At 40.7% G+C, this 16,026-nt stretch overlaps 1 protein-coding gene across 2 annotated transcripts; it reads right to left on the bottom strand.

The window, feature by feature from the left end:
• Positions 1–6,914: 6,914 nt before the first annotated feature.
• On the bottom strand, positions 6,915–15,551 carry RFC3 (replication factor C subunit 3). Of its 2 annotated transcripts, none has more exons than XM_074535325.1 (9): positions 15,485–15,551; positions 13,608–13,745; positions 13,013–13,080; positions 11,263–11,360; positions 10,808–10,989; positions 10,453–10,589; positions 10,229–10,327; positions 9,156–9,225; positions 6,915–7,941 (listed from the first exon to the last, which is right to left on the bottom strand). In XM_074535325.1, exons 2-9 carry the CDS (start codon positions 13,674–13,676, stop codon positions 7,750–7,752), a joined length of 915 nt encoding a protein of 304 aa, XP_074391426.1. In that variant the 5' UTR covers positions 13,677–13,745; positions 15,485–15,551; the 3' UTR covers positions 6,915–7,749. The 2 variants fall into 2 exon arrangements, with proteins under 2 accessions (XP_074391426.1, XP_005482524.1); XM_005482467.4 differs by lacking the exon at positions 15,485–15,551 and adding an exon at positions 14,975–15,132.
• Between the last annotated feature and the right edge of the window lie 475 nt (positions 15,552–16,026).

Genomic DNA, 16,026 nt, shown 5'->3' with positions numbered 1-16,026 from the left:
ACTTGATGTAACATAACATGGGAAGTAAGTGAAAGATACACCATTTTATTACAGTTCCACTTTGTCAGCCCATATGATATTTCCAGTCACACGAGACAGACTGGCTTTTATGAGAATTACTGGGTGGCAGAGGCAGTAACTCATGACACTGTCACATTTCAGAGATATTTTCACAGCCTTGGAGCAGCCATAGCCAAGGAAGCAATGAGATACTTGCCTCCCTGTATGCCACTACATGACCCCTCAAAAACACAGTTTTAAAGGGGGGTTCATGTTTTAAGGATTGCTCTTGCCCTGCCAATAAAATTACAAGGATTTAGTAACTCATTTAAATCTCTACAGTGAATGAGCACAGCACAGAAAAATGTTCCAGTGGTTGCTAGTCAACTGAGAAAATATTTATTAACATAATGCTTTTTATCTGCAGATTCACCTTTTGCAAAGAAAGTCAGATTCATTACCTGATTTTTATAGATAAAGAAACTGTAACAATTTACTGTTAGAGTTTGCAATGTAAAGTAAATATTTGGAAGCAAAACAAACAATAATCCCAAACAACACAGCTGCTTTGCTGATGTTTATTTATTAATGTCTGTCCATAATTTTACTTCCTGCTTTTGTTTCCATGGATTTGTGAAGCAGCAAGTCAGAGATCAAACTTGTTTTCTGAGAAATAAGCCCCTGCATGCTCTTTACGTGCCTGTCAGTAGCAGATGTATATCGTGTTTTCAGACCTAGCATGAAAAAGTGCAGCAGTCTTTGGTTTTTAATGCAGCTTTAATTCAATTTGGATATAATATCTGTAATAACATTTCCTTTACTTCCTTCCATGGTACCATCATAGTACATCTTGTATTCTCAGGTGGAAGAGCTAGGTAGGCTAATCAGTGTCCTCCATCTGTAATGATTGCCTCTGCACTGCTCCTTTTTTTCCCACTAAATGTTAGCATCACTGTTAGCAAATGGAGAAAATAATTTTCAGACACAAAATGTTGCTGCCATTCAGCTCTGTTGACACCATTCCCTTCATTTCATACAAGGAAAACCTAGTCCAACTCTTAAATGAGTGGCCCATATGGGCATGGAACAACCTCAGCACTATTTACACCATTCTCTAGCAGCATCTCTGCATTTTTTAGTGCATCTTCAGGTTGCCCAAAGCACCTCTGAGCCCCTGCATCATATTTGCTCCCCTGGTTCAACAGGCTGTTTACCCACACAGTGCACAAGAAAAATGCCTCTGATGGTAGCTGCCAGTCCTTGCGCTCAAGCACACCTGACACTTAGCTTGTTCCAGGAACAGCACAGGCATTTTAACTGAACCTGGCTACTCCTGTTGGAAGGTTTTAGCCTATTCCAGCATTCCTTTAGAGTTTATAATCTCCAGTTCCTCCCTCAGGTGCAAGGAGTCACCACGAGATTTCTCCTAATGCCGATGCCTGTCTGCCCGATCCAGCTGTTTCCAAACAAGGCCCATGTCACAGGGACAGTACTAGCCTGGCTGGAAGGATTTTTAATCTCTGGACAACTGTTAGCAGCTCTAAAAGTAACTCTCACCTCAAACAAGGAGTTAATGTTTTTGTTTTGAATGAGATGAACTGCACAGAGCAAATTTAGCAGGGAAGTTCTGCCTAAGGGATGGGTCAGAGCTGCTGCCATGTGAGACGCCTTGCGCTCACAATGGCTGCCTCTGGACTTCTTGGGATCAGACTTAATTCAGACTCTTGCAAAAGAAACTGCTCTCAGACACAGCCCTCAAAGTGGAAAGAAAGTAAAAATACATATTTGTTTGCAAAGATCTTGTATTAATAAATCCTCACATTTATGCATGTCAGAAATGTGATAAAGCCATAAGCTCTATTCTAAATTCTTGTTTTGATTAGAATGCCAGTAGCAAAACCAGGATCGAGTGCATTCCTTAATTTCTTCCACACAGTCTGCATTTGCAGTCTGCAAGGTAGGCACTACCTTGTGCCAAAGGATATAGGAGGGAAGTGCTCTGCACTCCTGAGCAGCACTTGATCTCAATTTGTTTTCCTCTGTGCTCTTTGCTGTTCTGTGCTGGATTCTAGAATAGACAGGTGCAATTTTTCTGGCTTCATTTAGGCATCAAGTCAGTAGATCTGTATGTAAGTCTAGTTTTGTACTCCTTTATTGCCTATGGAGTTAATGCAAGGAAGAGTTCCTTTAGAGGATGAACAATGGAATACACCTTAAAGACTTGTTTGGACTAGCAAGCTCATGTTCAGCACAAGCTCATCTCTTTCCATTGCTTGTGGAAGGAGCATGGAGAGGAGCTCAGCCTTAAACACTCAGATTCATCATCCCCTCCAGCTTTTCACCAGGCAGTGCTGGTGACACATCCCTGTTTTGTAGAAAGGTTGCTGCTTTTTGTCTTATCTCTGCTTTACTTTAAAGCATCCACCCCTCTGAATTTATGGTCATTTGAGGCCTCACCTGTCCAAGGGACACTTTCAGAAAAGTTTCCAATGTCTGACATTAACTCTGATCTATCAATGATTATCTCCTTTACACTATATAATGATTTATTTTAATATAAGTAAAACTAATGTCTTCTTACTTTTTCTGACTTGCAGGTCCCAAAAATTTCCCCAGTGTTGGAGATTTCTGTTTTCTCCACAGATGGTTGCTGCGCTGTTCCTAATTTCTTTTGTGGAGCTCTGGGAGATTGTCCTCAGCTGCCTCAGGATCACAAGCGCAGAGCAGGGTTCTCTGTTTTGTGCTTGCCACATTAGGCACTGTCACACTGAGTCCCAGCCAGCCCATGCAAAGGTGGCACAGGAGCAGCAGCCAGTGCTGCTCACATCACTGAGACGCTGTGAGCACAGCAATGTTTATCCTCCTTCAGCATAAACAGGTTTGATGAGAGTGAGTCTATCATAAAAGATGTTTGCCTACTGGGTAAATGTCTTTCTTCTAATTGTTTGCTAATTAGCAAACAGCTAACCCCACTGATTATCAAAATTCTTTCTCCAGAGAAAATGCTGCCAAGAGTTTAATAAATCCTTTTCCCTCATCCTTTTTAATTTTAAAAATTGTTCCAAATATCATTTGGTAGCTATCACCTAAGGAGGCATTCCATTTGAGTTAATCAGCTCCTGCAAGGTTATCTGTGATCTATCTGAAAGTGCCTTAGCCAGCATCTTGCTTTCTGTCTTAATTTGCAATTACTGGCCTAAAATTGTCACTTACCACAGGCATTTGTACTGACCTCTCAAATTAAGATCATCCACAAAATTAGAACTGGAAGAAGCCTATTTGGTCACTTACTCTATCTTCAAAAGTGCATTTATTATTCATGGTGTGTGGCAGGGAATGTAAGTGTAGGGTATGATTGAGAACACTGCAGGTGACTAGTCTTTGAAATGTAAATACAATTAATGAGTGTACCTGTCTTCCCTCAGGATCTGTCCTTGCCTGCTTTGTCATTCTGATTATTTTTCCTCTCTTTGAAGGGGCTCCTGATTTTCCTTCCTTCCTTCTCAGTCAAGACTGAAATAACATTTGGCAGAAGGATTCTGAGTGGTAAAAAGCACAGGAAATATTCTATGGATTTCACAAAACACGTGCTTTACTAGCATGCCTTTCACATCTCATTGTGACCAGGAGTGAGCTAAGTGTTGCCTTTATACTTTGGCACAAAAATCATTTGACATGAACATACTATCACAAGTTTAAAAAAAGAACACCAGCTTGCTTGCAGTGAAAGCCCACATTGGCAACATTGAGCTATAGTGAAACTGTGCCATTCACTAGCTGTCACAGGCTGCCAACTAAAAGCATCACATTTCATACAGCAAAGTAGATTGTCCCAGGGAAAACCAAGAAAAATTATTTGGGAATACTTGAGGTCAGCCAAGAAAGAGAGCAGCACATTAAGTCCCCAGCTCTCATTCTTCAACTTCCCCATGCCTAATCTTTATTCTTTATAATTGTATACAGTGGCTTGCAAAGAGGTTAAAACATATAAGAAAGACCAACACCTACTCCATGTCCTGGGATAGAACTGCAAATAGCTCCAAGAAGGTGGCAGAACAGGTGATGGCTGCTAAGAGAAACACAGATGGACCAGTGGTGTCAGTGGTGAAGCTACATGCTTGTAATAGCTAATGTCTCACTCTTATTTAGGAGGTGCCAAACCCACCTCTACTGAAACATCACCTAAGGCTCAAATGATTGGGACACAATTTACTAATGCCAGGATTGCTGAAACAGAGTATTCAATTTCTTCCAGAAGTTCACCAACTGTACACAACTGTAGAAGACAGACAACCTGCTAAAGGAATGTTTAACTGTTACTGGTGTCAACTTGAAAACAAACAAAGCATCCACAGCATTAAAAAGGAAAAAAAAAATTTAAAAGGCAAAAACCTGGAGTAGGAACCAGGGGTCCTGGTTCATTTGGACAGAAAATAATTTCAATTTTGATGACAGAGAAAATTCTGAGTCAATTTCTCAAGTGTTGAAGTTAATGACAAATTATTTTAATCTTAGACATTTTTGAAATGTAACTAATTCCTGACATGCACTTTGAATGATGTACTATTGATTAGCCTTCTGGGTACATTCAACAATAGAGGTCAAATTCTTTAAATATTCCTCACAGAAGTTAGCACTTGGGCTTCAGAGATGGGGAATAAAGTATGAATGTACCATTCACCCTTTGCACAGCTGATCTCTGCAGAGCACAGGAAGTTTCAACAGAAGTTCTTGCTGCCTTTAGTTTCTTGATCCTTTTTTTTAAACGGGTTTCACCTCTGGCTTTCTGTGCTATCATGAAGCTGACTCCTCTGCAACCCCTCAGACACCTTCAGTGCTTAAGTCCCACGTGGGAGGCAGCAGCTTGGAGTTTTCATTTCCAGCTAGCGGGAGGTGCCGTTGGATAAAAGTGAGGGTAATCCTCTCAGCATGCAATTCAGCAGCAATTCTAAGCAGGTCTCAAAAGATGAAATCAGCTGAAGAAATTGATCATTTGAGAGGTTGGTCCTGTGCTGGTCAGTGTTCAGGAGTCTATATGCACTGCCTCTTCCACTTGATCTGCAAGGCATGTGTGCTGTGCCCAGCGTAGGTCCAGCACAGCACTGCCGTTGGGCCATGTGTGTGCGGGCTCAGCTGGACTCGATCTCAGAGGTCTTTTCCAACCTAAATCATTCTGTGATTCTGTTCCAGGCTGGAGAGGCAACAGTGCCCACCCAGAAGAGGCTCACTTGCCAGGCTAACATTCTGTATTTTTGGTGAAAGGATTTGCACGGGAGCCCCATGAAGGGGAAAAAAAAGCAGAAAACTCAGTTTTATTTCTCACAGCCACCTGCATGAGCTCAAGGGTCCCTGCTCCCTGCAGCAGAGCCCAGCACCTCAGTTCAGCATCACTCTGCTTCTAAACAAGAGCTGCAACTGCCCCTAAGGGAGAGAAGAAGCATATAAGGGAGTGAGTCTCTAAAACACTCCCAGAAAGCACAACACTTACTGATCATCACAGCATCCCTCAAGGTGGAAGTCACTCCTAAGGATCATCAAGTCCAACTCCATGCTCCTCACAGGACGAACTAAAACTAAAGGACATGATGGAGCAACATCCAGACAACTCCTTGAACTCTGACACACTTGATGGCATGACCACTTCCCCTGAAGCCTGTTATGGATACTGTCAAAATTTCTTGGAAAATTACTAGCAAGGAAAGACATGTGCAGAGACTTTTAAGATACTTGTGCCCATGTGTATTTAAATTTGTGTTCTATCTTGTGGAAGATGAGTCAGGATCAGCAGGGGGAAATGCTGGCTCTCAGGATGAATGATTGCCATGTTCACTCACAGAAATCCTGTCATTATACCATCTTTCCATCCTTGGCTACTCTTGATTCATCCCAGGTAATAAAGGATAAAAAGGGAACTTCAACAAGGAGCAACAACACCTACAGAGATTTATACTGTGTTTGACTCCTAGACAAAGGTGCTGAGGCCTTTTGAAAGAACAAGTTGTTCCTCTGCCCCAACAAACCTCCAGTACAGCTCCTGCACAGCAACACTGCCCCTATGCATTTCACAACCCCCTACACACATTCCTTTTCTCCAACATTAACTTTTGGGGTTGGTTTTTTTGGGAGGGGGAAGTATTTTGTCATCCTTTGAACTCACTTTATCACACACTATACATTAGTAGTAGGGAAATTGTAAAAACTGTTCAGCTTTTAAAAACCAGTAGATAATACAAGGCTCTGGACAGAGCAGAGCAGTTTTTATGTGCAGTAATTATGCCCCCTCTATTGCAAAGTTGTGCCCTACTTTGTAATGAATTTAAGCATTCCTTTCCACTATCACTGACTAGTTTAATGTTTCTCCAGGATCTTTTGACAGTGAAGACATTCACAATATGACAAGTTACCAGTGCTGTGGATTTGGGTGACAAGCATATGGAAGGAAAAAAAACTCTCATCATCTCTTTCTTCAGGAGCCCCACTGAGCAGGAAACAGGGCAGCACCATCTTACTAAGAATGAATCTGAATGCAAGCTGTGCATTAACATCCCACATGGAACCCTTAAGTCCTTGAGAACAGCAGCAGTATTTAATTAACTTAAGCTTTAAATACTGTCTAGTAATAGCCTAAATTAGCATAGAGAATAAAGAGCATGAATTCAGTAATTTTTATAGTACCATGGAACACAGATATAACGTGAAAGACTTGCAGCACAGGTATTGTTGGTTCTCTATTATTATCATTATTATTATTTTGGGAGGCTGTTTTTTCACTTGTTCTTGTTGCTTGTATTTATTTGGATTTTTTTAAACTTCAATGGCTCCCTTCAGTTTTACAGCATGTGTGGGATATCCCACCTTTCTGAAAGATGTCTACATCAAAGCAGATGAATACACCTAGACTGTTAGAGACAGTGTGAAAAAAACAATTCAGCATTTTTATTCATATTTAGTACAATTTATTTTCACATTTTAAAAAGGTCACATATCAGTTTAAAGGTAAAAAATACTTGTTGAAAGCTGAAACTTTTCCTTTCATTAAAAAAATAGTCAAAGTAATAACCTTTACCTGAACAGCATTATGTAGGCTGAGGCCAACCCAAGAGTGTCAGACAGCAAGTGAACTTGCTTTATGAAGGTATAATCCTTCTAAATAACGTGTTACATGTGATTTACAAGCAACACCAAAGTATTGCTCCTCCACAATTTCAATGCAACTGCTTACAAAGAAAAAAAAAAAAAAAGAAAACATTTGGTGTGAGCACACCAGCACACCACAGAAAACACTCAGGCTATAAAAAAGAAGCCAGACAAACACTAAGATGTATAGATCAGAAGGCAGAACATATATGTTCAAGGTGGAACTTGGCAGAACACGGAAAAAACATCTTTTTCCTTCAGCCTCGCCCATCTGTGATTAACAAACAACAAGCAAGCACACAGCACCTGTGTTCTCTCTTCTTAATGTCATCTTACAAATACTGCAAAGCAGCTCTGATCTTGCACATCTTCAAAGGCAATGTGTTGTCCTTCTGAAAGGCCAATGTATTTTGTATGGCTCTAAAGATGGATTTGTGGCTGTCAAAAAATCCATGTGGTTTCTAAAGCTGAACAAACATTGTTTTATTAAATAGCCAAATAAAAATATTTGACTTAGAAGTAGACCCATATGTAATCAAGCACAGAAAACTAGACATTTGCAACACCATTGGTATCTTGACACAACATTCTGTGTACAACTTTGGGCATCAGTTAGAACATTATGTCATCCAGCCCATCCTCCATGAACTTCTTGTAAATTGCCATAAACTTTGCAACAAATGCTTCCAGATGATAAATGGCTTTGCTGCCCAGTTGCAAGCGATGTTCATAGAAGGCTGCCATCTGTGCCACTTCTCCTTTCAGCTGTCCATCACAATTATTTAGAAGTTCTGTCAAAAGACCCTAAAATGGGAAAAAACAGGGCAGTATTTGAAAAATTATGTATTTTTTGTTAAGAGGACAACCTTGGTTCTCTGAAAATAACTAACCATTAACTAATAGTTCACTCATTATTCTAACAAAAAATATATTCATTTACTGGGATAATTTATGCCTTAATAAAAGAAAATTAATTAACCCCGTCTCCAAACACTATAACCTCTACTGCATGTAGGAACATGGCCTGAGGAGAATTCCTACCAAGACAGCAAGTGTATTAAAACCACTTAGTTATATCTTGACAGCATCAAGCACAAAGAGAAACAACATTAATAAAAACCAAGGAAAGGGTTATTTAGAATTTAAGTGTCTCTGTCTGTATTTACGAACGTATTTATGTGCAGACACACAAGACAACTTGACTTCAGTATTTTAGTTGTTACAAAATCCCAAAATGAATAATTATAGAGACAGCAATAAAATCATCCAAATCCATCTCAATTAAAACAGCCAGGATTAAGTGAGAAGTATCTCTAGACCATTTCAAGTTTATGAAGAGGGAGTGAGTAGAGAACATGCACCATTTTCCTCTCAAGCACAGCAATGCAGGATCTACTAACCTACTGTAAGAAAGGAAAGTTAAAGAAACATCTAAGTACCAAAAGCATCAGAAAGCAGAAATTTGTTAATGTCAAAAGAAATTATGTCTGATGGCAAAGCAAACATTACTAGGTTAAGTTGCAAACATTATTTTGTTCTATTCTAGCTGTCTTCAGTATCCTTAAAATAAAAACATGTACATCCCACTTGCTTTTTCCCTCACAAGGCGACATCTGTCTTTGAATAGTTCTGCTGGACACCTCTCCACAAAGACACAGCAAATAACAAACTTGTAACAACAAAACTTATAAAAGAAAACCAATCATATAAAGATTAGCCCACAGAATTATTTAATCATTAAGGCTGTGAAAGACTACCAAGATCCTCAACTATGCTTTAATATAGTAACTGGCCTGAGAAGTGAAGGGGACTAAGAATGTCCACCTTTATTTTTACTCAGCTATGATGCTGTTTTTGTTTGACCACTGAAAAAGTTTTAATCTGTTTGGAAAGGACAGAGCTTTTCATCAATATCTTGATAATTTATGATGTTTTGGTGCATTTTTTTATAAAAAGCTTTAGTTGAGACAGTCATGACATAAAAATGTATAGCACATTAAGAGCTATAGCTGAATTACCTTCATTATAATCTCAGGAGGGATGCAGTGTGTCAGGAGTTCATAAAGCCGCCCACGGACTTCTAAAAGCCTGTTGGAAAGACACCACAAAATATGAGAAGCATGATCCCAAAGCATACTAATGTCTTTCACAACTAGTGAAATACACTGCAGGAAAAGAGTCAACCCAAGCTATGTCTCTTTTTTGCTTTTGGTTTTGGGTGTTATTTTAAGACCAAAAGCATTGCATGAGTCAATTTCAATTCAAAGGCTGCACATCACCTTTTACTCAAAAGATAAATGACACATACTATAGTTACAATGGTCTCAGTTAAACTAGAAGCTACAAGGCTAGTGTAATTTGTCTCGGGATTGTTTCCCTTCAATTTTTCTTCATATCTAAGTTATTCATGCTTAAGACTAGTGACTAATTTACTACAGCCAGAGAGATCCTTTGTGCTGTTTTTCTGTCTTCATTGTTAAGAAAAAAGGATAAGACAATTAGGTGGCAGAGCTGACACAATTAGCCAAAGCTCAGCTTTTGAAAACAGAAGGGCAGATGCTACAAGCATTTAAATTAAGTGACATCTTGTGCAAATAATAAATGGAACAGGCTAAAAGGATCAGGCTTTGGCTATGACAGTGAGATGGACACAGGAGTCATCTCCTAAAGTGCTCAAAAAAAGCAATGAATTCTTACTCCCAGTTCTTTTACAAAGGTGCTTTATGCTAAAGATGGTCAAAGAGAAACTTTACGTAAAACAAACAAACCAGAACAACCACATCCACCCACCATTCCCACACCAAAAAAAAACACCCAATGGGGAAACACAACATGCAACTCAGCCTAAGGTCACTTTAGATTATTAAGCTTTGACAGGGAAAAACAATAGTTCTTCAGTTCCTGATACTCATTCATACTCTCTGGCAATTTTAAAGCTCCACTCCTCTGGCTGCAAAGTAACAGCTCCAGTCAGAAATACAGAAAATTACACATAACTGGAGACACCACATTTTTAAATACAACTTTTTTTTTGGGCTCCACAGTACATGGAAAATATCATTTATAGCTCTTAACAAATGCATTCACCTACCTTTGTGGTGTCTGTTGACCAACGATAGCATTTGCAGTTTCTCTCAAATAAATTTCCCAGTCCATCTCAGGAATGTCCTGATCAGCAGTAAAAGGATACCTAAGAAAGAATGTCTTTTTAGAGATTACAATCTAAGCAAGTTGTTGCCTGTTTTAACAAGGCCTTAGAAGCAAGGTCATTTATGTCTGACAGTAGAACTTATATTAATTTTTGCAGTGACTTACTGTTGTACTCTGCAGGACTCACACATAAGTAGTGCTTTCCGAAGATTCCTGCCAGATTTCTCTGCAATCCTTTGAGCCAGCTCTTGAGGAAGAGTCAGGCCTTCTTTCTTACACACACTGGACAAGACATGGCAGATCTAGACAGAAAACATATAGGGAGTACAACACTTTGCAAACTGTTCAGCACCTTTAGATTCTCCTGTTAGAAGATAGACCAGTCTTTCCTAAGCCATGCTTGGAAATCATCCAACACAAAGGAAAACTACATCATTATGTGAAAATAAAATGTAAGTCCACACCAAGAACTTATCCAAGAATTTTATAGTAACTTATTTTTGCCTCTGTTTCAACGTACATCTTCAATGCTGGGAGCAGGCACTCGTACAGCCAGGCATCTGCTTTGAATGGGCCCTATAATTTTTGACATTGAGTTGCAGCACAGGATCAACCTGCAGGTCGCCATGTACTTCTCCATGGTTCTTCGCAAAGCATGCTGAGCCTCTTTAGTAAGTTTGTCAACTTCTGTTAACAGCACCACTGAAAAAAGGATTAAACATAGCAGGGTTCTGTATTAGTATCAGATCTTTCTAAGAAAAAAATACTTTTGACATGCAAGCAATAATACCAAAATAAGTGATAACACACAGAAAACACAGCATGGTTCCACAGGCAGGAAAATAAAGATTAAGATTACTTGTGTAGTTTTTGACTGTAAAATCTTCATGCAACATACAGGTACAAACAAAACAGTGAACTGAAATCTCCCCATGTTTAAAAAGCATTTTGACTGCTTTTAACTGTTTTACTCACCTTTAAAATCTCGTTGAGTACTAGTCTCAAGCTGCTGGGACTGTGCCACTGTCTTCAAGAGCTCCTGAATTACTACACGGTCATTGTTTCCCGCATCACTGCACCAGGAGTTTGAATAGATCTTGTTTTAAAACAACTATATATTGCATATAAAATACATCCTCCAAAAGACAAATAAACGAGCAAGAATGCCAAAAGAATTCAGAAGCTGTTGAGTTAGAATTAAACTGATACTTATATACTTTGTTGAAAGTTACCTCCTCTGTAATAAAAACAACCAAAAGTTTATGCAGGCACAACTGGATAACTAGCACTTTATGCAAATGTAGTGAATCCATTGTTAAATGTTTTATTAACTCATTAAAATAGAACTTCTTTTATTCAATGAGAAACCTAAACTTTTTTTACCTAGTTTGAACAAGGACACACAATGTGAACCTTTTTACTCATTATAGGAAGAACAATTAAGCCTAACCACATAAGAGGATGCCTGACATAAATGTGGGGTTTTATTCTGCAGAGTCCTTCCCAGAAATTTAATTCTTCTCCTTGTTAGCCATTCACCCCATTCAATGTTACTCAAGATGCACATGCCTTCACCATTGTTATAATTCAGTCAAACTTCACAGGCCACTGCACAGCAGAGGTTTACTGTCTGGTCAGACATAAACATTACAATTGCTCAGTTACTGAAAGCCTACAAATCAGGATATTAATCCTTAATCAAAACTCAGCACTTTTGTACCTAAATTGAAATACAATTATTTTATGTTTCAAGCTCTCTCAGTACTTTTTCAAGTACTCTGTATAGAGTAACAGGAAGAGTGCTAGCAGTATCAGGTTATCACATCCAGGTTGAATGGTCACACATTTGATATCACCAAAATGACATATTCAAAACAATGATTACCAATAAGCCTCAGCTTTTATTGGTAATTAGCTGATAATTATTTGTGTCTGTATTAGCACACCAGCAGATACTCACTAATCAATAAACAGATTAGCTGAAGAATGAGTTTTTAAAGGAGACCTGGCAGTGCAGAATAACTTCTACATGGCAAGACAGCATGAGCTATGGTTTAGCAGTAACCAACACCGCTTTAATGATTTAAAGCAACATTATGTTGCTTTGTATTTACCTGGTTTCAGGTAAATACAAATATTTGCTTTGGGTCTCCAAACTATCCCCTCCAGTTTCCTAACAGCCAAAGAAGATGTAGACAGCTCCCACTAGAGCTTCTGTTGTTTAAATCAATATCAGACCTCACTCAAGACAGGATCCGCAGTATTCTGCGGAGGTCTTTCCCATGCTCTAAACACTTTATTTGGAGAGTTACAGGGTAAGTCTTTCTTTCTTTCAAATTCCTTAATTTTTGTATTTGTGATGGAACTAATGATATGGAGGTGCTAGTTCCTTCCAGCAGAAGTTCTTAATTTCAACTGAAATGGTGAAATCTGTCAATCCAGAATTGTCTCCGTTGCCCATTCCTCAACATCAGCATGCTTACATAGCCAGTTAAACACAAAATTTCTGCCTTAAGTATACAGCAATCCAAATTTCTGTTCATTTACAGCTGCTCAATTAAAAATCCTCTCCCTGCTCTCCTTTGCAGACCAAACCCACAGACCATTACCTAACTTGCTGAGGGAACAAATCAGGCACTCAGTCCCTCATGCAGCCAGGCTGAAGGCACTCACAACACAGCCAGTGGCTCACCTTTAACGTGAGACATTTTTACTGCACTCTTACCTTGGGTTAACTTCAAGGTGATAATTACTTGCAATGGTGCTAATTTCAATCTTCTTCTTAGAAGGTGCCTACGTAGAAAATAAGCACATTAAGTTTCAGAAAGTGTTCTAAAAATCTCTTGGAGCTTACACCTGGGTAAGTAACAGGCAAACCAAGAGTCTCAGAGATCAAAGAACTCTGGAGACACAGACTTGCTCATCTCCTACAGTCCCAGCCCCACCTCCAAAGAAAAAAGGAATACTGACATATCATCCAGCCCATAGAATAGCAACAGCAGAGATGCTATGGTCCAAAATGAACTGTAAACAATAAATTTAAAAACCCACTCTGAACAAAAGAACCTTCACCACAAGAACAGCCAAGCAGGCACAGAAAACAAGAGAGAAACCCACACCAGAAGGCCTGAAGAATACCTGGAAAATAATTTGTTTGTATAACCAAACTGGTATGATTAACTACACAAAAAGGTTGAAGATACTGAGTGCAAAATAAAAATTAATTTTTAAAACTCACAACAGAAATATATCACTATTTCCACAAAATATATCATTATTCCCACATTACTTCACAGGAGATGGAAGATTTATTTTTTTACCGTTATACTCTGATGCTCAATCCTCAGTTTCTCCACTCCTGCACCATATAATTCCCTTAACAAACACATTATTCTTGTCTTTTTTCCAGCTCCTGATGGTCCATACACCAACAGATGAGGAAAGTCACCACACTGAACCTGAACAAAAAAGCAAAAAGATCAGTTAGCTACCACAGTATTTTCCTTATAAGATCATTTACCCTTCCATTTCCACCCAAGTTTACATTAAATGACTTTACCAGCTCCATCACAACATAGCCCCTAGAATTAAAACTGCTGAAATCTTTCCCTGCAGCAACATTTCTATAAAACATATTTTTCTGACAGCCATGTGCAACTTGTTTAACTTCAAACACCTCACTGCTCAAAAAACACCCCAAGCAAACCAACAACAAAACAAACCCCAAAACCCTCGCTCCTACACTTATACACTTCCCACAGTAACTAGAGTGACAACTGTGAGAAACACATAAAAAAAGGGTTGAAACAAAGTTTAAAGCAAATGCTTATATATAGTTATGATGTACATACATACATACATATATATAGTTATGATGTACATACATATATATATATGTGTGTGTTTTTGTGTGTGTGTATATACATATACATATATATATATATAAGGAGTTTATCTCCTGGAAAGCAACAATGCATGACTTGGAGCACATCTGATCCTACCCCACAGAAAGCACCTACAGGAGTTAGATTTATCACTCATCCCTGAGGAAGTGCATGTGCCAGGCACATCGGGCAGGGGAAGCAGTCCTGACTTTCTTTCCTAGCTGCTCGCCTCAAGTTTCTGCTAACATGAGGCAAACAAGCCAAGCCCTGTTCTCGGGGGCACTGAAACCAGCAGGAAGAGCATGTGCACACCCGCTCCCGAAAGAGCTGAGCCACCGATTCCCCGCAGATTCCTCGCACCAGGGCCTCCCTCCAAAGCAGGGCGCGATGCCAGGACGCTTCCCGCTCACGGGCGCTGCTCGGAAAGGCAGGGCCTGCACGGAGGGAAAGCTGCCGACCTCGGCCCCACAGAGCAGCGCTAGCGCCCGCAGGGAATCTCAATTATAGCAGGGGTCAGGCTGGAATGGACCATAGCGGTCCAACCCCCCGGGTGCAGGATTGCATCCAGAGGGTTCCCGACTATCACCAGTGACGGAGACTCCGCAGCCACTCTGAGCAATCTGTTCCAGTGCCCGGTGACCCGCGCAGTAAAGTTCTCCCCCTTATTCAGGCGCACTGCCGACTCCGGGGGGGGATTCTCGCTGCGGGGAGGAGAGGACCGAGAGGACCTGGAGGCCGCGGGGGCCCCGGGCAGAGTCCGGCGGGGAGGGCGCGGGGCAGAGCCGAGCCCGTGGCTCACTGACCAGGTTGCGGAGCCGCGCCGCCTGCTCGCGGTGGAAGTCGAGGCGGCTGAGGGCGCCGGGCCGGTGCTTGTCCGCCCAGAGGCTCATGGCGCTCCCGAAGCGCGCGGGCCGGCTGCGGGAAGCGCGCGCCGTACGGCGGCCGCCAAGGGACAAACCCCGGCGGCGGCCCCGCCCCGAGGCTCCCTCAGAGGAGCGCGGCGGCCGCGTCCCAGCCCGGCCCAGGCGGGGATCTCAGCGGCGCTCGCCCGGATCGCGCCGGAGCCGCGGGGTTTTCTCTTCCGGAAGGACAGAGACACCCCCTGAGCCTTGGCCGCGGCAGACGCTGTGCTCCCTGAAGGCTTAGACAAGAGAGCCCATTACCAAGCGCTGCGCAGGAGATGAACTCTGCCCGCCAGCCCAAACCAGCGCTCTGCCTCCCGTTGGAGGTGCGAGCCCTCCCTTCCCCGTCTGAAATCATTCCTCTTGTAGCTCATTTCAGGGAATCACAGAATCAGTTGGGTTGGAAAATACCTCTGAGATCCAACATAGGACCCAACACTATCAACTCAACCAGACATGGCACCGAATGCCACATCCAGTCAGTCTTCCCTTAAACACCTCCAGGGACAGTGACTCCACCTCCCCGCGCAGCCCATGCCAATGTTAAATCAATGTTAAATCACCCTTTCTGTGGAGAAATTAATCCTAATGTCCAACCTAAACTGCCCCTGGAGCAACTTAAGACTATAAAGACTTGGTCGAGGGAGTTTACAATGATAATTTGGAATGTGAAATCTCCAAAAGCCCGTAACACCTAAAAAGGTTTTTAATTGTTATTCTTATTTATAATAATTTTAATTATTGTTATTTATAATAAAATAATAATGTGATAACATTATTTTTAATTTATAATCTTGTTATATTTTTTTTTATTTCTTGTTATTTGGTGGAGTCATCACTGTTATCATATTGATAATGTCCACTGTGATCTGCTGATGTTCATCTTGCCATTTTATCCTTAAAACTATATCTCCTGCACCAGTTCTTTACTTTGTTTTATGGCAAAGAACAGC

This window comes from Zonotrichia albicollis, chromosome 2 (assembly GCF_047830755.1).
Source record: "Zonotrichia albicollis isolate bZonAlb1 chromosome 2, bZonAlb1.hap1, whole genome shotgun sequence".
Classification (NCBI taxonomy): Eukaryota; Metazoa; Chordata; class Aves; order Passeriformes; family Passerellidae; genus Zonotrichia; species Zonotrichia albicollis.
Note: the sequence above shows the minus strand (reverse complement) of the source record. Positions and strands in the feature narration are given on the sequence as shown.

What these genes read in the sequence shown, in the direction of transcription:
- RFC3 (XM_005482467.4), bottom strand. Translation starts at nt 15,061, where the DNA reads ATGAGCCTCTGGGCGGACAAGCACCGGCCCGGCGCCCTCAGCCGCCTC. An exon ending in CGGCGCGGCTCCGCAACCTG is followed by an intron (nt 13,746 to 14,974) that starts GTCAGTGAGCCA and finishes TTTTTTGTTCAG; the next exon opens with GTTCAGTGTGGTGACTTTCC. An exon ending in CACCTTGAAGTTAACCCAAG is followed by an intron (nt 11,361 to 13,012) that starts GTAAGAGTGCAG and finishes CTCCTGGTGCAG; the next exon opens with TGATGCGGGAAACAATGACC.